Source organism: Scomber japonicus, chromosome 8, assembly GCF_027409825.1.
Source record: "Scomber japonicus isolate fScoJap1 chromosome 8, fScoJap1.pri, whole genome shotgun sequence".
NCBI lineage: Eukaryota > Metazoa > Chordata > Actinopteri > Scombriformes > Scombridae > Scomber > Scomber japonicus.
Genome location: NC_070585.1, coordinates 10,343,985 through 10,368,189, shown reverse-complemented (window position 1 = coordinate 10,368,189; position 24,205 = coordinate 10,343,985). Strand labels below are relative to the sequence as shown.

Sequence of the window (24,205 nt, the reverse complement as noted above, 5' to 3'; positions counted from 1 at the left end):
ATTCACACAATCGGAAATGTTCTTCAGTTATTTATACATACAGTCACAACTGGAGAAACACGCACACACACACAGGCACTGTCTGCATCACACCGGGATGTCTTAGATCTCGCCTGAAAAACAGTCTTGCATCTGTGGACTTCAAAACATTAGGAAGCAGAACGATGAGCCTACACTTCAGTACGGCCAACTGGGAGAATATATTAGCATAAGTCTCATTACTTATTGATCACAGCAGTTACAATTTGTGGTTGGAAGTTTGTTGCAAATTTTTCTTTGTGACTTGTCAACTCCATCCTAGAGAGGTTATTTTCAAATGTTCTCAAATTTCAATTTCCACCCGTGTTCTGTGACATATACAGGAGTTCATGTTTCAGCTATTGGGACCGGGAGATGATGTCACACGACAGGAAACCCAGCACAATGCTCTCACTCACACTTTGACGCCTTCGACACATAGTTCTGTAGAGGTTTTATTTTCAACAAAAGTACAGCTATATCAGATATGGATTTATTTTTACAGCGAAGTACAACATATTTCCAGTGCTTCTGATTACATCAAAACATATAATGTACATACAGTTGACATCTCCACTCTCCCATTCACAGTTTCTGGATTGAATAGGCATTATTTTTCAGGTTTTTCATTTCTACAACAAATAATCAAACTCAAAGGCCAGCAAGAAAGAAAATGACAAAATGTTTGCATATGGTGACAAAAGATATGGATACTGTGAGTAAATTCTCTGTGATAGGCAAAAATCCAGACCTCAAACTAGATGGTAATATACAATGAATAGATTGTGATTCCAAAAAGTGGGGATGCCAGTCTTCTGTTAACTTTGTTGTCACTGAACACCACATCAAATATGGCTCATTGAAGACTCTGTTGTACCCTGACTTATCTCAAACAACACAAGGCTGCATTAATCAACTGCGAGGAATTCCTACTGAAGATGTTGCTATGCTAAATGTGCGTGAGCGCGGTTACTGGCTCCATGTACAATCGGGACTAAAAGGGACTACAGAAATCTGAGAACCTCTGATGCATTCAGTTGACAGTCTGCTAACTTGGCTGTCTTGGTTTATGACCGGAAAAAGGAAAGAAAAAAAAAGAGGAAAAAATGCACAGAAGGCTGTCCTCTCAGCTCTCAGTACAAGGTCAGAATGATACTTATATAAGAAAAATAAAACCAATATATACATCCTTCTAACAATGTGGCCAAAGTGGTAATATTTAATACTGCATTCAATAAATACAAGTGAGGAAATAATTTGTACTGTCAAGTCATTGTACTTTAAAGAATCATTTTTTTAAAAGTAGAAACAAGAGCATGATGTGAATTGCAATGAAGTACTGTGTGTGTGTGTCTTCAGGATTATGTTTATTTTTAGCTCATCCCAAGAGGTTTCGCATTTATTCAGCTCTTCTGCTCGACTACAAATCTATACACAAACGCCCATGATCAGTGCTAACTCCTATTTGGTTCACTGTTGTCATAGAAAAAATGATACCCGTTTTGCCTCAGCAGTTTAATGGCGTTCCAAGAATAACCAGCAGTTTGGACCATGACAGTGTAGGTTGGACTCAAAGAAAAGAAAAAAGAAAAATAATAAAGTCGAAGATAATGTTACAGTTTATAGTACCCATTATATTTGGGCAAAGAGAGCATCAGTGCCTTTCATTTTACCTATCAACAGTTAAGTCTTTGATTCAGCATGAGGAAAAGATGTTTCCCCCCTCTGCTTGACAATAAATAAAAACAGAAGCTACAACCGTGTATGTAAAGTGAGCAGGAGACAGGTGGACAGAGAAAAGAACTCCCTTTAGTGAGATGGCATGGGTTCACAAATGAATGGTTCCGTGTTTGTGGGGAATCCCATTGGAAGTTAAATGAAACTAAACAATCTGTTAAGAGTTGTCTTAAGTCTCATGCAAAATATTGGATGCCACAAGCATGCATTTTACCTGGTACTGAGGTCTACCGCACGCTAGAACTGGAACAACATTCGTCTCCAACGCAAAATACCAATATCCAAATATATGATCTGTTCTTTTTACATTATTTACAGTGTGTAGCTGATAAAGGTAAAATAGATGATTTTTTCTTTTGATTCATAACTCACTCTTAATAATATACTTTGAAATGTGCAACCTAACTTGACTAATGAAAATCTGGTTTCTACTATATATTCAAATTAAACCATCTTTCAGTTAAATAGATAACAATAAAGGAATTCTATGTGTTTCTAAACATCTGAAATTAGAATTAACTTCTTTTTGTGCAATAAAATTACTGCTATGTAAGTGTGATATAATATAATAAGGTGTTTCAGTCAGACAGCACAGTATCTACTCATATGGAAAAGGCCTGACCTCTAAGTTTCTGTCCGAGTGGATCTCATGCACCGGGGGAAAGAGGAATTCCCAGTGTGTATGAGAGAAAGAGAGATAGAAAGAGAGAGAGAGAGATGCAAGTCCCACACTGAAGGGAAAATACATGACTAATTCAAATCTGCCTGTGAAACTGAATAGATAATCACTAGTGGAATGCTGGAAGGCACTGTTAGATAGCATCTCTCTTCTCCGCAGCAGAACGGGCCAGCAAGTGCGTATGATTATGTGTCTGTGAGTGTGTGCATGTGTTTGTGTGTGTTTGCTTGCATGCTTGTGTCTGTATGTTGGTAGAGGTGGTGGCGTGGAATTGGAAGGGGGGATGTTCGGGAGAGGGTGGGGGGTGGTGGTGGTGGTGGTGGTGGGGGGGCTTGGTGGGAGTAGCACGGGACCTGAGGTTATCATGGCCTGGGAACCATATCTTTTTGCCAGACAAGGGAATTATCTACCGAAACTATCTCACTGGGAGCCATCTCTACAGACACCAGCAGTCAACTCACCCATTTCTCAATTTTCTTTACTGAAACATAACATAAATTACACAACATACAAAGCAACTCTAAGGTCTTTTTTCCAATAGGTTATAAGGCCTATAAGAAGGCAAACAAATGACATAGAACAATATATAACTCTTTCATATCACTGTAGTGAATAGTGAAGATATATAATGATATATCACATTGCACAAGTTGTCATACTGTATATGTACTGTCCATCTGGTGATATAATTCAACACAAAATGTACTTCTGCATCTGAGGTCAAAATATAATCACAAACCGTGGACAGATGTTTCACTTACATTCCAACTGTAGAAAAGAATACACCTTTTCATGATGTGTGTAAAACTGGTCATTTTCTCCTCAGTGGATCTTCTCTTTTCTAATATCTCTGCTGAAGTAAGAATTGGACTCTATGGCAGCATCTTGCTCACAGCAGCTTCAGGGACATTGATGATTAAACAAATCAATCTGATCAGACCACAGTCCCCCTGTAATTCACTTAATGGTGCCGAGCTAACTGCCAGAACATGGATCAGATCTGGAAAACAACGTGACAGGGAGGAGTGCCAAGATTTAGAAGCTGCGGTCTTTAAGGGATGCATGAATCTGACAGAGGACACCTGCATGCTACAGATTAAATTCACCTTCCTGCCTCCCTGCGGTATTGGCACACGCTCCTACAGAGAACTTTCTTGCCATAATGACTCACAACCTCAGGAACTGTGATAGTTGACCGGTTCATTTATCTTTTTTTTCACCATTTCCCCCTTGTGCTGGTTAGGGTTCCCTCATATGTCTCACGCTGTGGCATTACATGTTTGCATCACATGTTTGCATCACTTTAACTCAAATGAGACAAAAGGAACTGAATATGTGCTGTGCTTTTTTTTTTTTTTTTCTTTTTTTTTTTTTACAGTGTGAGCAATATAAAATTATTAAGTCAACTGAGGAAGTATTTTTACAGCTGACGTATGAAAGAGATATTATTTTAGACCTCGGCCAATGCATCAACTTCACTTTCTGCTCTCAGCGGATTTCTGGAGGTAGGCTATACTCTTTCCAAACACCCAGTGAGCTGCCAGCACAGTGCTACAGGGGTGGTCTCTGGGGAGAGAGGGGAGGGGCTCTGACACAAGGCAGGTGGACCGTAGCCTGCCTATCTCCTGCTCCCAGCTGTTTCATCTGAGTGGCGAGCTCTCCGTGAAATGCAACCCACAGCCCCTCGGTGTGATCGGATATGAATACCCTGTCAAAACTGGTTGGTGAAAGGATGTAAATATTCTACTGATGTTCCCACTATTGATTTGTTTCCTGACCCATCATATCATGGCAAATGGCAGGCTTCCAAAAGAATGAAGCTCTTCCTCTGAGAAGCACTGACTCACAGAGGCTGAGCAGGTGTAGGTAGAGAGATAGAGAGAGGGATGCAAAGAGGGAAGGGAAGGAGACACTGTGAACGTCATACTTGCTGAAGAGAGGGCTACTACACGCGGACAGCTTGAGAGAGTGAAGAGGAAGGTGGATCGCTGTGGAGTGATGAGGAGATCCAGACACAGACATGAGTAGAGCCTGTGATCAGCGGTGGGATGGATCTAACTCAGAGGTGACAGCCGAGCTTCACAGGTCCGTCGGATGCCTCAGCTGGTGGCTGAGGCCTGTCAATATTCAATCTCACATTCAGAAAGAATGCAACAGGCAATTGCACATAGCAGCACAGCAGGATCTCAGACACAATCATACTACTACGGATGACCTGGTGTGGCCTTGTGTTTGTCTCTGGATGATGGATTCAAAATGAAATAATACAACAATCTTAATGAACTCCAGGACATTCAGATGGTGTGATTATGCAGAATCCGAGGGAAAGAGTTCATGACGGTTGACTCGGCTGGAGAAGCATGATAACTAAGAACGTTACTAACATATATGAATTGTAAAGTTTCTTTTTTTTTTCCTCTTTTTTTTTTGAAATCCAAGTCTTCAGTCCTCTTGCTGCTTCCAATCACACTCTAAATTTAACATTGGTCCTTAACTTTGAAGTCTCTTGTGTATGTGTGTTTTTCGTATTTTCTTCATCATGGGACATGATCATCCAGTGTTTAGTGCTTCTAAGAAAAATAGCTGGTCCTTCAGAAGAGTCTGTGTATCTCTATTTCTTAAATGGAGCTAATCTACTAAAATTCTGCCAGAAAGGAGCCTGGCCTCTTTTGGATTGACTGAATTCAAAAACCTCTCCTTGTGCCATGTCCTCCGTTACCTCATACTGCCCCGCACTGAGGGGGTCCTGGGGGGGCGGGTATGAGGGGGGCGTGCACCTGTTTACACCTGGGAAGGCAGGTGCAAAAGAGCAAGAATGGGGGGTAGGGGTGACAAGGAGGCAGTGCAGGGCACAAAGCAAAAGAGAAAAGAAGGGGAAGTGGGTAGCAAAGAGGAAACATTGTCAGTATTGTATCTGAAACAGACACAACAGCACAACACCAATTCATGCTTCCACAGAGAACAGGCACATAGACGTACAAAATGAGTCTTCGGTGTTCACATTCCTGCATATTAAACCTGAGATATGATACAGGATGATCATATGATGACGGCTGAATCAGGAGTAAAGCGAAATTCAGCTCTAGCAATGACACAAGGGAGACTAAAGATGCTATTCAATCAAACCGTGTCGCAGGCAAACAAGAGAACCAACAGATTACATCGGATACAATGATGAGACCAGGCATTTGGACAAGACACATTGTTCTTCCATGTTTGTTGACAGCACGTTTGTTTGAATAGCACCCTCAACACTTGAGAACACAAGAGTGGCGAAAATAGAGCCAACAGAAAAGCTGTTAATATGCGTTTAACTACGGTCTACAATGTCATTTAGCTACAGTCTACAAGCATCACAACTATGCTAGTGTCATTAAAAATTAGATACAGTCAATATTTGGAGATGAAATATTCAAAAGTTGCCATGGCATCTTAGGAAAGACATGAAAAGATGAGAAACAGTGTCTTCTTTTTTTTTTTTTTTTTTGTAATGGGCTATTTTTTTTTTTTTGCCAAACACTGTTTTAGCAGTTAGAAGGGTTTGGTCTATTTGTGTTAGTGAAACCTGTTTATGTTGGATAGTCAAGACAATGCTTGTAAACAGATTGGACAGTGACTGCATGCTCCAATGCCACCGTTAATCACAACACCTCCCAATGCTGCTTAGCAGTTGCCATGGCATCTTATTGTGCTAGCTCTAAGGAGAACTCTAATGCATATACCTTTATCATTTTCAAACCATGTCCATACAACATGGCCCTCTTTCTCAAGATGAAATCTATAAATGAATCTGAAATTCAAGAGAGTACTTCACCTTGTGCCAGCCATGTACACATACAGCACTTAGAAACACACAACATTTACTTCTGACAGACATCTACAGGGATCCTAATGTCAGAGAGAGACATTCCAGCAGTGGTCATTGGTTAATTATTCCTTAATGGATGGTCATGCTTTATTGTGAAACTGGCAATAGCAAGAACATCAGTAATGGTAAATGTACAAACATCTAGCCTAGCGCTAAAGTGGCTAAATCTTAAAGGGTGATACCAGCAGTTTTGACATGTGGGTCCTCTGTCTGTGTTGCTTTGTCAGGAGTTAGCACCTTAAATAACTTGTTTGACATGTTTTTTTTCTGTTACTGAGATAGCTGGTGGCTGTTGGGGTTCATTTGTCACTGATGTTGAGTTTTGACATTTGTGGCACAGATTTTTGTAAAATTGACATAATGACACATTTACCTTGATTTTCCTCTGACTTGTTCCATTGTGTTATATATCACAATATAAAGTAGAGGCTCACTTGCTGACATAATTAAGACATAACAAAAGAAACTACTGCAAAATGTCGTGGTTTCAGCTATATTTTGATGTAAATGTGAGTCATAAGCACCGACAGCCACCCTAACTCAGTAAAAGAAAAAAAAGCAAACAGTTGTCTGAGGTATTGAATTTTCTCAAGACAAGCGTGACACAGAACCCACATGTCCTCAACACTGGTATCGCCCTTTAAACTCAATACTTCATGCAGAACAGCCCTCTGTCTTTTCATTGATGCTTAACAGCTGCTTTACTACACATATCAAATCATCCTCGTGTATTTGGCTGACAAGACATTTTAACTCAGAGGAAATATTGAAGGTAGTAGGGAAAAAAAGCGAGAAGACATGAAGCCACGTGACTTTTCTAGCTTACTTAGTACACAACTTAGTCTAGGTCCATTCATAAGCGAAGGTATGCGTGTTCAAAAAGAGGTGTAGAAAGTAAAAAAAGAGAGCAGGTTGAGGGGAGAGTAAACAGCGATGAGAAGACAGAGCACACCAGCGAGGAAAAGAAAAAGGAAATCACCTGATATCTTCTTGTTGCCTCACCTTTCTGTTTGGTCACCTTTCTCACTGTCATGGCTGCCTGCCGCTTCTGGTACTCAGAGATCTCAAAACCTAAATGAACAGTACAGTATGTTGAACAATGTGTCCATGCAGGAGCCACAAGCAGCAGCCACAAACAAAAGCCATATAAAGCACAAAATCTACCTCAATTTTAAAATGAGTCTTAACTGGTAAGGCTCAGGAAGGTTACACATTGTAGAATATTAAAAAAAACAGCATTTCTAGCACTTTCTAACAGCTACTGTATAGCGTGAGTTTTATGGACATTACATCAGGGAAACGTTGCTCTGTAATGTGCTGCAGAAAAAAACTACTTGTGAATGAAACTAATGTTTTCCAAACAGAGAGGAGATGTATGGAGGTGCGTGACTAACCGATTTTCTCATCCTCTTGCACCATCTTCCTCTCCTCGTGGAAGGCCCTGAGCCAGCGGATCTTCTCCTCCGGCTTCTTGGCCAGGAAGATGTGGATCTCCTCGCTGTCTTTGTTGCACAATTTGAAAGCGTTCTTCACACTTACGTTGAAGTCATCGTCACGCCCGTCAATGGCGTCCCGCACCTCGTAGCGATCCATGTCGATACGGCCTTTATAGTACAGGATGTCCCTGCGTATCAGATCCTGGGGAAGAGGAGGAGAAGATGTCTGTTATTGTGTGTGTGTGTGTGTGTGTTTGTGTGTGTGTGTGCATGTGTGTGCTGAACCTTAGAGGTGTCAACAAGCATCCGTGGTATCCTGAGAGTCCGTCTTATGCAACCCTTTCCATCTGCTGCCCAAAACATACAAACGCCCTCCATACACGTCGCAGAATGCCAAATTTCTCAGAGAATCTGCTCGTTAGGTGATATCACTAAATAAAGGAAGGTTGGAACCAGGACTTTAACGCTGGCATTGTCACACAGCAATTAATGAGATACACAAGTGCAATATAATACACTACAACTCTGTATTCAATTCTATTTTTGTCGAGCTTATAATAAATCATAAATATAATAATAACTTATTTGTATAGCCCCTTTCATATAATTCAATAAATGCAGCTCAAAGTGTTTTACATAAAAGGGACATAAAAGGAGTGTAGAGCAATGTTAGAAAAGAACCAAAAAAAAAGAGGAACGAAAAACAAAAACAATGTAATATACGATTGAAAATAAAAATAGCAATCATTTTAATATAGTAAAAATAGTACGTAGTGAAAGTAGAATAAATAAATACAATGTATAAAATCAAAAATCATAATAAAGAGTAAATTATTAATAAGCTGACAGTTTGGGTTTTGAGACTGCATTTTGTTTCTTCTAATATTACGTCATCCTAATGCAACACCAGAACTAACTACATACACACATGGTAAATTAGCAGTACAGATTAACTACAGTACGTAAATAAATCATGTTAATTGAAAAATCACCCACAAAGATTTAGGGTAATTCTTTGACTCTGAAATGTTATTTTTGATTCTGGAGATAGCGTAATCTCATAAGAAAATATTTTATATTGTTCAACGACACCAGTAAAGGGCTGTGACAATAGTTTCATCACTGATAAACCTGATGACTATTTTTTTTTCACTGATATTGCTCTAAAAAATATAAAAGAATAGAGCAACATGCACATCACAATTACGCAGAGTCCAAGATGATGTCTTCAAATTTACTGTCACCTAAAACAAAGAAAAGCTGCCAATCCTCACACTGGAGAAGGAGGAAGAAGAATGATTTGTATTATGCTTGATAAACTAAACAACTAATCAATCAACTTATCATTTCAGCTTCATGTTAGTACATCAAGCACAAATAACCTTAAGCAACCTAACTTTCATTATTTGCACAAATATGACGTCCACATACAATAATCTCTGTAGTCCATTGCCTTAGGAGCAAATAACATCCAGTCACACTATAAGGTCAATGAAGGTAAAAAAAAGAAAAAAAAATAGCATCTAATGAGCGTGCAGAGACAAATCTGTGTGCTGATAAGAAAGAGATGGGAGAAAAAGATGGAAGGCAACATGCAACGTGTTACTAACCCACCCTGAGGGCTCCTGTTACATATGTAGTAGTGAGGACGCCGGAGAAGGAAGTGTACAACAAAGACCAAAATTTATAATTCAGTGTGTCTTGGAGATTTTTTTTTTTTTTCCCCCCAGTGGACCATAACAGCAAACACATGGGGTGATCCGCAGACGTTCTGGAGTTCATTCCTGGTGCCAGAGATGTTTAACGGTGATATAAGAAGGGAGGATGAGGAGAGAGAAACAGAAAGAAGAAAGACAACGTATCCATATGTATGTGACTTTTTTTTCAGTGTGCGTTTGTGAAGTGATTGTTCCTCTGTGCGTACACGTGTGTGCCCGCGATGCTGCACTTACTCTGCCTCCGTGCCTGTTTGTGTGTAAGTGTCTGCCCGCATTTATGTCCGCATCCCCCTGTGCGTGCACCGTCGAGTTTATCCGAGCGTGAACATCCGTCTGACAGGAGAGCACAGCCCTCCCGCGCATTAGAGCCCAAACGACCACATCTCCATTTTGCGGAAGGTGCTGAGTATTTGAGCGCATCAACGCCGAGGGGTGGGGGGGGGGGGTGGGGGTTAGGCGTCTCATGCAGTATTATGTAATCTATTTTGCAGCTCTCAAGTAAGGTTGAAGAAGTCACATTGTCTCGGAGCGTCTCTGTCATCGGTATGTGATGCGCACAACTTTCAGGAACGCTGGCTGAGGCTGCGTTTTTAGCTTATCAGCTTGTTTTCAGCCGACAAAAGTCTTCAAATAAAAGGAGGAAGATGAACAAAGAGCCAGTCAGCCTACCTTCTTACAGAGGACCAGCTGGTGATCAAAGAGGAAGAAAACTCGCTGCTGGCTGCGTCCATACGGCTGATAGATCCATGACAACTCCCCAGTGTAGATGAGCTCCGAGCTTCTGTCCAAGATATCATCCCCCTAGACACACACACACACACACATGGACACACACACACACACACACACACACACACAGCGGCATGAAAACAGATACACAATTCATAAATGAAAAAGAAATGCAGAGACATTACTATGTAATTGATGCCACCGTCAAAAGTTAATAAGCCTAATGTCGTTAAGAGATGTTAATAGAGAGGCTTATATTAGAAGATCAGTCATCCACTGCAAGGTTATGTCTGTCTGAATGTCTTAAAGTGAAACATTTATTTTTAGCTTGTGAAAAAAGAGAAACATTTAGGGAATTTAAGGATTTTTACAGTCACATGCAAACAATAAATTATATTTTAGAGGTTGTCAAAAATCTGTGAAAATCTGCAGTGATAGTCCCATCCTCCTGTTTATGTCTCAGTCTGAAAGCCTCAGAGCTCATAAAATCCATACAAAGTTCACTTTTTAAAAGACAAACATCTAAGGAATTCAGGGAGTGACTCTGAATATGTAAACATCAAACTGTCTGCTTTCACAAAGTAAACATGGGCTTGTGGACAGCTGTACGGACAGAAAAGAGTACTTCCTCCTGCCCTTTTTTTCTGTAACTACAAAGATTGACTACACACACCGGACCAGATTTAGCCAATAAAACAACATCCGTCGACATCAGATGCTCGGTAATTACTCCACAGTCAATACACACACACACACACACACACCTCCCAGTCCAGAACGGAGGCTTGCCACTGGGCGATCTTGTCGATGTTTTCCAGCCTCCTCTTCCTCTCGTTGATCTGCTGGGTGACGTTCCGCATTACTGCCAGGGCTGCTGCCACGTATCGATAGTCACTACAGACACAGTGTACACATTATTACTCCTGGGGTATTAAAAGGTAAAGTTATAGCTCTTGGAATCTGGCCACTCTTTAAAAAAAAAAAGACATGTATTGCACAAGTAGTGAAAGACAGAGTGGCTTATTAAAGGACTAGGGGTTATAAACTCAAGTAACAACAGTACGTCTGCTGGAACGCAGTCAAAACAACACACCAGCATTTAATCCTAATCAGCTACTTTCTTTATCCACAGTTAACTCTGACCACGCCTATGCTAACTGAGCTGGATTTATCCCTTTGGCTTAGATGTACTATGGATCCAATCCTCACTTTGGAAGATAGCGCGCGTGCATGTGTGTGTGTGTGTGTGTGTGACAGAAAGCGGGCTTATATCTGGCAGATTCTCCACAGCTCCTAACAGTCAAACACTGTGATCTGGCAGGCCTTGCTGGCAGAGCTGGCACCTGTCCCTCTCTGGCTGAGAACGCGTGGTTTGTGAATGACCTGGAGCTGGCTGAGACACGCTGAATCACTTACGCCGTGTTTGTGCGGGGCTCGCACGCATGAGTTTGCACATCTGGATGCTTGCATGTGCGTCCTGCACACGAGACGTCCTCTGCAAATGTTTGTATTGTTTACTGCGCCTCTGTGTCGTGTGACTAACCCTAACCCGTGTGGAAAATGTCTCAATTTATATTTAATCTGTAATGTATTTCTATACAGAGTTCTGTGCAATTATTCATATGTGTGCATGGGATGGAATGAAAATGTTGGTTATGCATTGTACTAATGTAGCTTTTGATTTCAATGCAACTGAGATTTCTTAATTAAATATCTATAAACTTCCCATAAAGCTGGTAAAACAGTGCAAACAACATTAGTATGAGTTCATGCATGGATAATCACTGCTCCAGCAGAATAAACCCAACACCTGCAACAGCTGCACTGCAACACAATGCTTCCACAGCCCAACGTTGCTTCAGTAATAGATTCTATTTAGACACAAATGAACCTGCATCAAACAGCAACACATTCAGCAGATTAAACATGATCCAGGCCAAAGAGTACGGTACCTGTGCTCCTGCGCGGTGTATTTGAGAAGCTCAGCCAGCTGGAGTGGATATTTGCAGATTTTCTGGACAGGGGTGAGCAGGAAGCCGTCTATGGCGATGTCAATCATTTGCTGGAGGAGGCGACAGGCCTCGAAGAAGTGCTGGTACCTGCCATCCCTCATCAGCTTGCTCAGCTCCATACAGGCATCCAAGTGGTTGTTACAGTATTCCGAATAGATCCAGAAACCATCTTGCTGTAGTATAAAAGAGCAGGGAAGTGCATGATCAGAGAGGAAAATAACTACTGATCCTCTTTTAAATAAAACATGGGGAAGAGAAGACTGCCAATATGTACAGAAGAGCGGCTACGGTTGCTAAAATTTTTATTAGAGCTGTTTTCTCAAGATCATTACTTAATTATCTCGTTATCTTGAGATAAACTGTTTGCTGGCGACTTAATTATCTCCACAACTTAACTGTTATCTCAAAATAACGAGATAATTAAGTTCTGATCTTGAGATAACAGGCCTAACAAAATTATCAGCAATTATAGCTGCTCTCGGCTGGACAGTGTGTCAGAGTCTATTTATTTTTCATCCTAATTTTTATCAACAAAAAAAAACAAAACTACTTGAACTCACATGTTCTAAAAAGCATGGTCCGATTTCAGAGAGGTGGGGCTCCTCTGTGTTGTACTGTTTCTCCAAGTCTCTAACGAAGCCCATCTGGAAGCGGTAGATGTCCTCGATGTTTCCAAAAATGACCTTCAGCTGATCATCATTGAACATGTCCACACGCTTCCTGCACTGGCGCAGGTAGCCCTGCAACAATATGGGTTACAGCTATGTTTAGGCTTCTGAATGTGATTCAGTGTGACGGCCAGCTCCTGAAATGTGACATGGCTAGAAGGCGATGAGTCAGAAAACGGTCCAGAAATGTACAATGTAGGACTCAGTCTGTTAGATCTCATCAATGTTTTCGGTCATTCCTGGCAATAAAAGTATTAAGTCTGTCCTTAAATGTAATTTATTTAAATCAAAATGAACAATGAGTCTGCAGGACTTTTTGTAGAGTCAAAGACAATTTTGTGTAGGTCGAACTGTGGCCCCAATTTGTCAGTCCCATTCTTGTGGTTAATTAAATGCCCTGAAGCTTTGGCGCTTTGGGAAAAGATTTGCTGTAAGAGGTAGCTTTTTGCTATTTCGCACTCCACTACCCAGAAGTCTCCCCTGTTGTCTTTGTGAAACACAGATGCTGAGCCTTTTTTTTTTTGTGTTTTGTTTCTTGAGTCAAATTCAGTGCAAGTAATAAAAATCATAGCAGTGATTTAATATAGAAAGTCCTCCATTCAAGAAATGCTTATTAATTCCTCTCCGCTGCTTGCCTGCGCATGTTTATTGCGAGATGGAAAATGCCAGGTGCTCCCATAGGCGAGACGTGCAGAGGCGAGAAATTTACGCATTGCTGCAACTATTTCTAAACATTACACTTCACCCTCATGACAGACAAAGGCCGGAGGATTAGACATAGATGATTAGACAAGCAAAAATTTCAAAACTAGAAACCACGGCCACCCAGAGTCATACCGCTGCAGACATTTTTAATCCAGTGACTCTTAACTTGCACTTAGGCCATGGCTGCTGGTGTCAAACAGGAGCTTCTTCTTTTGATTGACATATCATTAACATGTTTGCAGTATGGATAGCTTTAAGAAACAAGATCAATGAAGTCATTTTACTTCACTGACATTTTTGTGTATTAGTATTTTTACAGCATCAGCAGGAAGTCTAACTGCTGAAGTTAGGTTTTTATGCTTTCACATCATGAAATATGCAACAGTGATTGCTCATGACTATGGTCTCTTTGCTATCATAAATAAAACACACATGAAGCTGGATACATGTTGGAATGTATTATTCTGTATCATAATGTATTAACTGTACTCACAAAGATAAGACTGCAGATTAGCTGTATCTGCACTGCACATGCTCATATGTATTCTGAAGCACAGTAACACTAAGCCATGTCAAATCAGACCTATACTGTATACTCAGGCAGGAAAACCCACAACTTCTTGAAAAAATGAACTTTATGTTACTTGTAAATGTAAATTATTAACATATCAAAGTATTTGATTCTGAATTTGGTTGTATCATTATGGCAAGGCTTTTGTTTAGTTTAGTTGTGAATTTGAGCTTTTCACTTTCGCATTATTCATAATATAATGAATCTAAGTGGGTGCTGGCACTACTCTATACATTTGACATATTGTGGTTTCATATTTTAACTTTCATTTTTAACTTCATTTTAAAGAAAGGATTCATTTTAGGACTGCTTTTGGATTCAAGAGAAAACAAATCTGAGTGAGTGTTAAGAATTTAGAGGAGAACCTTACGTAGCATCAAATACTGCTGCTCCTCTCATACATTTCAGTTCCTATCATTTACCTTTCCTCCTGTCTCTTTGGTACTAAAAAAATGCCTGAAACTGCAGTGTGTATGTATGAGGTTTTTTTTGGGAGGGGGGCACGTGTTTTAGTACCTCACAGATGTCCTTGAGGTGTTTGATGTAGTGTCTCTCTGTGCTCATGATCTCATTGATGACGTTAGCTCTCATCTGGTCTCGGTTCTGAAGGGGCGAACCCAGACACAAGCAGTCATTGGTCGGGTCCAGGTGCCCGTTCTGCACCTCGCTGGTCCCCTCTGCTGGCTCCGCTGCCCCATCCTCTTGGTTCACCCACAGCTGAGGACAAATACATTCACACACACACACACACACACAGAGCCGCACACACATACACTTGACTAAGAAATGTGCACAGTAAAGAGTCATGGGTGTAAATCTGATGAAAAAGGTGTTAGTAAACAGACACATTTAGATATTCTTTAGGTAATCTTGGTCATATAGCTGGTACTGTACCACTCACTCGGTATGAGCATGAATGCACACAGCACGCACACACACACACACCCACAGCATGTACATGAACCCACATCTCACAGACGCAGAGCCTCTTTTCGAGGGTCTCTGCTAGTTTGGACAGTGAGTAAGACTCTTAGTCCAGTGTGTCAGAAAGGTGAGGGACATACTACCAAACACTCCAGAGTATTTCTGAGACTGGTGCCCAGAGGAGATTCAATGCCCACGCCCTGTGTGTGACTCAAAAAAAAAAGGAAAAAAAAGAAAAGATCACCCCTCCACACATATACATGCATAAACACTCTCAGAACACACGCTCAGCCTCACGATTTCCTGACATGTGCACACACACACACACACACACACACACACACTCACAGATTCACATACATAGCGTATTCCACTCTCGCTCATAGAAAGAAAGGGCCAAGTGAGCGTGGTTTCAGATGCCCAGCAGCCAACACCTGATGACACACAGTTTGCCAAGAGAACATCAAAGAACCGACGGGTAGAATGCCAAACACAAGATGAGGAATGCAGCGCCACAGACAAGCAGAGTGACGGGTGGGAGAGCACTGACTGCAGACGAGAACTAGTAGCGCAGCCTTAAGACTGAGAAATATTCAGAGTCAATAGTAAATAAGAGATAAATAAGAGAACAATGATCCATATTAAAAAAAAATATACATAAACATGAATGTTAACAGGAATAATCATCCCAAAATACATTGTTCTACATGAGTACATTTATACAATTTGAACATTAGCCTTTAACAAGACATTTATCTTTACTTTTGACTCATCAGTTCTGCCTCTCTATCAACCCCGTAAAAAAGGATGATGTGATAACGTTATGGGGACGTTAATGTTTGGTAATGTCGAGGAATACGTTGCGTGGACAGACTGGAGCGGGCGGGTGGGCGGGCAGGCTGGATGGGTAGATGAAGCTGGGAAAACGCACCTTTGACGTGGTGTTTTGGAACCGTGGAGTTGCTATGGGGTTGATATAGAAAACCTGTTTTGTTTGGGGCTGAGGAGGGTGGGGTTCCACCTTGGAGAGAAAGAATGACACAACAGAGAGATACTTTTTGGTTGACAGTCAGTCAGCCTGTCTGCCCTGCCCTCTCAGGAGTGAATATGGAAAGGGTGGACAGGTGGGAATGGCCATGAGGAGTGTCTGGAGGTTGCTCTGCTTTGGGGGAAGACTCCACCTACAACAAAGATGCTAATTCTTCCTTCAGTAAGTAAGCAAGAGTTAAGTGAAAGAGGTGTGGGGAAACAAACAGTTGAAGCTGTTGTAAAATTTAAAAGTGCATTGCAAGGGTAGGAGTTGAAGGTGATGCCACACTAAAAAAAAAAGAAAAAAAAGGGGGCTGATCAGCATGTTTGTTTCGTTGTCCCTGAACACCCGATAAAGGCACTTAGTTAGCTGTTCTCTGATCTCTGGAGTGTTATGTATTATTAAAATAAAGCATAACTCAACTTGGTGTGTGTGCGTGTGGAGCAAACATATTTAATGTTGTTGTGCTTGTGTGTGTTTTTGTGTATATATATATATATATATATATATAACAATACTTGTGCGTGTGCACCTTCCTGTATGTGTCCTTATCAGATTGTGTGCATATGTTCATGTGCCTCCATCTCTGTATGTGTGTGGGTGTGTGTTGTGTCTATGGTCGCTGGCCAGCCATGGCTACAGCTAACTCACCCGTACAAAGCTGGCAGGGAACCATCCTTCCTCCTCATCAATCTGGCCCCACCACCAGTCCTTGTTGGAGGCGTCCAGCACCTTGATGACGTCACCGGCCTTAAACGCCAACTCCCGGTCCGCCATGGTCACATGGTCCCATACCGCCTCAGCGTTGACGATTGAACCTCCACTTATCAACTGGAAGAATTTGGAGGGAGAGACAGGCAATGTCTTATGCTATATTCTCTTGACATGAAGCAACCACTGTGGGAACACCACTGAAACAGCAACAACAGGACTGCAGACACTGACCAATAAATATGGATACACGTGATCTACAACAGCATCTAAATCAAATTTGAAAATGATTGTAATACAGTACCCGGCCTCATTTTGGTCTCAATTTGTGTGAATCCTTGTTGTTAAACCCACTCAGATTACTAATAGATGCAAATACACACCCTCAAAGCCAGGGCCCACAGGCAGCTTAGGGACTGCAAACAGAACAACACAATGGCACAGTCCACGACACAGCACAACAAAATACAACAACACAAAAAAGGCAGAGCCATTAGTGGAGAAACAACACAGCGTTCAGAAGCACAGCACCAGTCTCCACACAGGGACGGTAATTGGCCCATTATGACATTAGAATAATTACACGTGTTAATGAAATATAAATGCTGAGGAGCAAACAAATGTGAAGGGATAATCTCCTTTCCTTCACTCTGTCACTGGGGCTTGTTATTTTATCTGCCGCACAGTCTTTCACAAAACATGGAAGGATGACTCATCAAATCTTTCCTATTGATTTTAGCATTATGAATAAATAATGGGGACATTATGTGACATTGAAAATGTAAATTGTACAGCTGTGTGCATGTACATGAGAAGAGTATTGTATTGTGTGTGAGGGCATGAATGCCTGTGAGCTGATCAGTATTCTTTAGGAGCATTAGAAAGGCTAAAGGTTGTTCTCATTAAAGGACGAGACGCAGCGGACGACGTTCCCTGAGAAGGACCTGTGTCTGACATCATCCATCTACCGAACAGTGCCGCTATCCATCACTGCTTTGTCGCTTTGCATACGTGCGCATGCACAAATGCATACACACATACACACACACACGCATGTGCAGACAAACTTGTATGCATTAAAACTGTGTGTCCATCTGTGGCAAAGCTCCAACTGTTTGTTCCAATTGTTCTCTCCAAAGTAGTGTTCATCAGCATTCTCTAGTCCAGAGCTAACCATGCGTCCAGTCCCTGGGGCTGTGGGCAGAGCAGCCAGCTCTAACCGAGCCTGACAGGAGCTGCTTAGGCTCCAGGTAAAGAGTTGTCAAAGGCCCGGAGACGGGAATGACATATGAATTGACATAAAATTAGTTATTTACTTGTACTGAAGCGTTTTCATAATAATATCAAACTAGTTGTTTTTTTTTTCAAGCGAAGCAAGTTGTGTTATTTCTGCTGATGTCAAATCATTTTTAAGTTTGCCTTGCCTTTTAGAAAATGAGAAACCCTTTAAAATGCATCTCGTCTTTCCGGCTCCAAAAAATGCTGTTCTAACTACAGTATGTGCTGATGCAGGGAGATTGTAAGAATGTCCATGAGAAACAGCAGATTGTGTGTTGGATGTTTGTATTCACCCCCCCCCCCTCCCCCCGCCCCCCTCTCCTACCCACTTCCTCCTCGCCCGCCACCCCTGCAAGGATCCGAGCTCTCGAACTCAGCAGCTCTGTCGCCCCTTAAAACCTGTAGACGAGCCCACACTTCCCCCATGGCTAACTGAGACAATTACAGGGGAGGATATATAAGCCAACCGGGTCTGAGGAGTGAACACAGGGAGGAACGTCCATGCCTGGAAGGGAAAGAACAGCCCGTCGTCATGGCGACAGATGAGGATGCTTCACTGGTATTGACAAGATGACGGGATGAGGCAAGGACAGTTCAGGATGCACCAGAATATTTCCAAATGTAGATGTAGATGTGTGTGTGTGTGTGTGTGTGTGTGTGTGAGAGAGAGCGGACACACACAAAGGAAGATGCATAAAGAGTGGCCACTGAATAACTACTACATCACTCTGTTATTAAATATTAACATGTCAAACCGATCACATTATGAGAATCTACTAACATGATCGTTTCTGTGTGTGTGCAAATGCAAAGGTGCACAGAGAGTGTGTGTACGCCTCTGAATCGTGCAGGTTTGAGATCAAAGATGTCACAGAATAGGTTGATTCAATCAAGAATCACACGGGGGCTGGGAGCTGGGGGTAACAATAACTCCATCCTATATCTCAAAGCTCTCCACTACAGGAAGAGAGGAGGATTACCGCAAAAACATGTGTCACGCTGCCATGGAAACAGGACCAATGAATAGTGCTCAAAAAGATTTTAAAAAATGATTGTTGATTCAGGAAGGAAGGAGGAATTCAATTTAAATCATTTGTCGAACACATGGATAGTAAAAAAAAAGAAAAGAAAAGAAAAGAAAAAAAAAAAAGCTAGAGGACCCCAAGCACTTCCGCTTGACCGCCACTATCTGACATTGGGACATCTGCCTGAAACAGCACCCATAGCACAGATGAGCCTTGGCACTGAGGTCAGTCTTGAGTCTTGCTCCCCTTTACTGTAATGTCTGCTTGGCCTAAAACCCCTACCACCAAATGCCCCCCCCCCCCCACCCCCCCATCCCTCCAGCACCACTCCATTTTCAGCCCCATTCACTCCAAGCACGAACTCTCCAGTCCCCATCAATCTGCTGTAATATAGGTAACAGACAGAAAGAGAGAAAGAGAGGAAGAGGGGTTGAGATCCATTCACGGCCAATGTTACTCCCTGCTCTCCTTCCCCCTCATCCCTCCATCTCCCTAATGAGATCAGCACTGCCCTCTCGGATACATTGCATCCCTTTTCCCTCTCTACATGTCTGAATAAATTAAAAACATTACATAATCAATCTTCCCAATTCCTGCCATAGCACAGCTTCGTACCTTTGATCAAATGGCATACAGTAAACACACACACACACACACAAACACAGGGAAGTCTTGCCACAATGCCTCTCATTACCTGTGTGCTGTAATGACCCATGTGATCATTGTGGTTACACTGCAGTTACAACATCAAAAACCAGAAGGCGAAAAAAAAAAAAAAAGTCGTCTTTGAGCCGCAAAACCTGTATTTGGGTCAATGCAAATGAATGCAGAGAAATCTATCTCTGTGCATGGACGTATGTGACAATGCTCTGTGTTACATGTTCAAGCACAGGAATAGAGACTGACAAGAAAAAAAAAAGTGAGAACAGAGAGATGCGATTCATTTCTTATATCATCTTTGCAGCACAACACATCAGCATTCACTGCACTGGCAGCTCCACTGCATTCCAACATCCTCCTCTATCTCTAGCCATAGGACACAGCTGCACCAAAGCACCTACAGCATCCCTGAGCAAATACACACGCCTTTAAGTCAGCCTTACCATGTTTGTGGCGTGAAACTGTTCAGAGAGTGTATGCATGGAGAAGTCCGGCTCATACAATCATGATAATTAAATTCCCTCTTTGGAAGCGGTCGAGGTGATGCTCCTCCGCAAGAGCTGAGCCTGAGATGTCGAGTAACAAGGTGCTGTATTCCAGAAAGAGGCTTCTCTTTCCGACGCACCGAGTGAGTCTCGCGGTCCGTCCTCCCTGTGTCTGCCAACCCTGTTATGTAATACACTTATACCCTGAGTTTGGGAGCCAATCAAAGATGCTCTGTCTAAAACCGGTGAGAAATATACACACATCCTCACACACGCACACTGTTGTCTCGCTCACACACACCGTCCGCACATTGCCACTTCTGACTGCACAGCATTTAACAGAAACTCTTTTAGAAGAAACCTGCCCTGGAGGGATTACAAATGTGTGAACACTCGGGACGTGCACAGGACCCTGATTCAAAGAGGAACTACAGATAACACACAGCTGGGCCATGTCACACACACACAAACACACACACACACACACACACACAAGTTAACGTGCTCACATGCTTAGATGTGAACACACATGTGTAAGTACCACTGCGTTATCCCTGCTAGCCAACTGAGCCATAACCACTGCAGTACACATCATCAAGAGGCTGTGTTTACAGTCCTGTGGGGGTCCCCGCTAGGAAGGATGTTTATGCGCTGTACCACCGTGATGAAAACACCGGCCCACATGCCATGGCATGTGATGGAGGTATCTGTGTTCACAAAAACATGGCCGCCAATTTTTTTCCCCCCCTACACCTACAGTACAACATTTACCACTTAACTAGGCACACCGAAAACATACAGCACTTAGCTTTGAGTGTGAGAGAGCACATGCAGTATCTTCAAAAAAACCTCGCCAGCCTACCATCCCTATTAATAGGACTGTCATGGACGGCTCTGGGATAGGCTTTTAGCATATCTATTTCTGACATTCATTCAACATTCATGACACCTGCCTCAAATCCTTTATTAGATTATGTCACTGCATGTGAAAGAAAAGGATTTTTTTTTTCATCTGACAAGCCTTTTCACTTGGTGGGCATTTCATCTGAAAGAAATACGTACATAAAATGATCAATTTTTTATTGGTCACTATTTAGTGAGCGAGTGTAATAATGTCTGGGTTTCAGAAACAGTTGCTACACTAAAATGTGAATATTGTGGGCTATGAAATGGGAGCTGAGTTTAGCTGCATCTAAAATGGGGGAAACCTGGAGTGAAGGAGGCCCTCCTTTATTAGGCCTAGCCCTGCCTGCTATTGGTTACTGCTCAACTGAGATTACAATGATCCTCCAGAGTCTAAGATCAGCAGCACAAACCTCTCACTTGCACTATTTGCTACAAATATCACATAAAGATCAGAGGAGAGATCAGTGCTCAGCTGTCAGCTGCCATGTTGTAGATGTGGCTACAGTGGATTACAATAGAAAAACAAGTCCTGACGCAGCAGCAGGCTGCTGTTAAAAAAAGACCACCAGTTTAATTTTAATCATCTATAACTCGAATAATTAGGCTACAGAATCAAATTAATCCATGCGCATTATCCACAAAATACAACATGGAGGAGAGAGGGAGATCGACGTGGGGGGGAGAGGGGGGGCATGTTTATATGCGGGGGGATATGAATTTCCAGTCACCACAGAAAAGGTAAGAGCATCACAGATCTTTATCCGCACAACTACGACCACCACCAGACAACACTAGCTATCACAAACGGTGAGAGGACACAAGACATAACGAAGGATTTGGGAAGGGGAGGGGGGGAGGGGGGGAGGGGGGGTAACAGAAATACATTATGTTGTACCAACGTCATTCATTTCAACGCGTAGCCGTGATGGAGCGCCGGGTGTCCCCGCTCTCGACCAACGCGCACTGCCTTTCTCTCCTCTCCTGTGTGAAAGTGTGGTGCGCTGCGAACCGGGCCCCAAGCGCAGATCCATTAACGTGTACCGAGGATGAACATCAACAGCACGTTCACAAGCACCAGAACCGCGATCACCGTAAACACCGCGCAAGTCTGGACATCCAAGGCCATGGCGCAGCGCTGCGGGCCGATGCTGAGATGCGTTCTCTGTGACGGGAGGTATTCAGCTCCCCCAGTCTAGACACGTAGCCCCAAAGCGACCAAGAAATCCACCATTACAGTTAGGAAAGATATGAAAAAAAAATAGATGCCCCTACGCCTCTTCACACTACGCGTTGTAATTCATAAAGGCACGGGAAGAGATGCATCATCCTCACCATCATCATCGTCATCAGTCTGCACCGCGATTTCTCCCCGCTAGTCAACACCTGCCGGTGTTTCGCCTCTTCCGCTAAACCGAGCGACTCTCAGGCCAATAGATTCTCAAAGCAGACAAGAGAGAGGCTGTGCACCGGCTGTTCGCAGCTGCAGAGCTGCCTTCCAGTGAGTGGGGACCAGGGAGATCGCCTGTGAGGCTGAGAGGCGGTCCTGTATTACTGATCAGCGCTCCGCTAGACTACCGGCATCAGCCATCACCTACAGTCGGGGGAGGGGCACAGCCTGCCCCTCACTGACTACATCGACCACAGAGGCCAGAATCATAACCTCATTCATCTCCCACCCCATCTAAAAATATCACCGTGCCGTGGTGATTTATCATTTATCATTAACAGCCCATGATGAAGGAGAATAAATGTCAGAATAATGGATGCACGTTCCTCAAAGTGATCACCATCTTATAATTTTATTGGCATAGTGTCAGCCTTTTTGTCTGTGCCAAATTGTCTGTGGCCACGCATCAATCAGATACAGTATGCCCAGTTGATCTGATAATCAACCACATGTGCACTCTTTATTACCACCTGTGCACCAGACATCACTGATGCAAGCAGCCATGCCATGCAAAAGTATCATCTTTGTTTAACTTGTTTCATTATAAAGTTCATGCATTCCATAAAATACACTTTAAAATAGGAAGTTCAGACCTAATTAAGTCTCTGATTTATAAAATAGCTTGCATTCATATTTCAGTGTAAACAGCAGCTCAGTGTCCAAACTTATAAACCCATGTTTATATCTATTATTTGATGTAACAGGCTGTAATATTTCATAAGATCCAACACATTAAGGTCAAGTGTTGTAATATGCATTGGAAGGGAAAATGTTAGAGACAAAAAATGTGAAACATCTTCTGCTCAATTTATGCATTCAATTCACACACTATAAGAGAGATGAAAAATACAAAAAAGTTTTTTTTTTTTTAAATGAACAGCTGCTTAAGTTGCAACATGTTTCAAGCTTCTCTAACAGCATCAAAAGGTTTATGCTGATGTGTCTCTAAAAATAAGGACAAAGAGAAAGTGCCATCTACCCCTGCATGGGTAGATATTGGGTAGATATTGTAAAAACTGAACAAAACATTATGAAAACATACAGTATGTCATGTACCTGTCATGCAATAACAATGTTGCATGTCAAATGTAATAATATTTATACTATAATATTACACTTTGCATTTTATTCATTTTGACAACTTTTTATTGATTACAAAAGTTATCTAACAATAACAGAGTATTTGCTATCTACGTGTGTCATTTTGTTTTCCTGTCCTATTTAAATTGGGATTATTTTGTTGCATCACTTGTGTCACCCTGTATGCACACACACACACACACACACACACACACACACACACACACACACACACACACACACACACACACATATATGTATAAATAGGCAGGTTATTTTGGTCATAATTAAAATCAAACGTCCAAATAGGAAATCAATAGAGATAAAATTAAAATGATTATTTTACTACACCACTAGCAATAATCATGCCACAATTAAACTAAAAGAAACATTTAAATGTATGATAACAATTTAAAAATGTATAGTGACCATGAAAAAAACCTAAACTTAAATGGAAATAAAAAAAAGGGAAACATCAAACTCGAAATACATATTCACTTTCCCATTTGCCATTTAAA

The 24,205-nt window shown here is 41.9% G+C and overlaps 1 protein-coding gene across 1 annotated transcript in view; it reads right to left on the bottom strand.

Moving 5' to 3' along the window:
• Positions 1-4,660: 4,660 nt before the first annotated feature.
• Positions 4,661-24,205, bottom strand: part of LOC128362603 (rho guanine nucleotide exchange factor 9-like) — a 35,370-nt gene continuing 15,825 nt past the window's right edge. Inside the window, exons 2-11 of the mRNA XM_053323414.1 lie at positions 16,747-16,926; positions 15,997-16,086; positions 14,658-14,858; positions 12,758-12,937; positions 12,138-12,370; positions 10,950-11,079; positions 10,126-10,257; positions 7,697-7,940; positions 7,305-7,373; positions 4,661-5,221 (exon numbers count right to left, since the gene is read on the bottom strand). Coding sequence (XP_053179389.1) covers positions 5,046-5,221; positions 7,305-7,373; positions 7,697-7,940; positions 10,126-10,257; positions 10,950-11,079; positions 12,138-12,370; positions 12,758-12,937; positions 14,658-14,858; positions 15,997-16,086; positions 16,747-16,872 — 1,581 coding nt within the window. The 5' untranslated portion in view covers positions 16,873-16,926 and the 3' untranslated portion in view covers positions 4,661-5,045. The remainder of the gene's footprint in view (positions 5,222-7,304; positions 7,374-7,696; positions 7,941-10,125; positions 10,258-10,949; positions 11,080-12,137; positions 12,371-12,757; positions 12,938-14,657; positions 14,859-15,996; positions 16,087-16,746; positions 16,927-24,205) is intronic.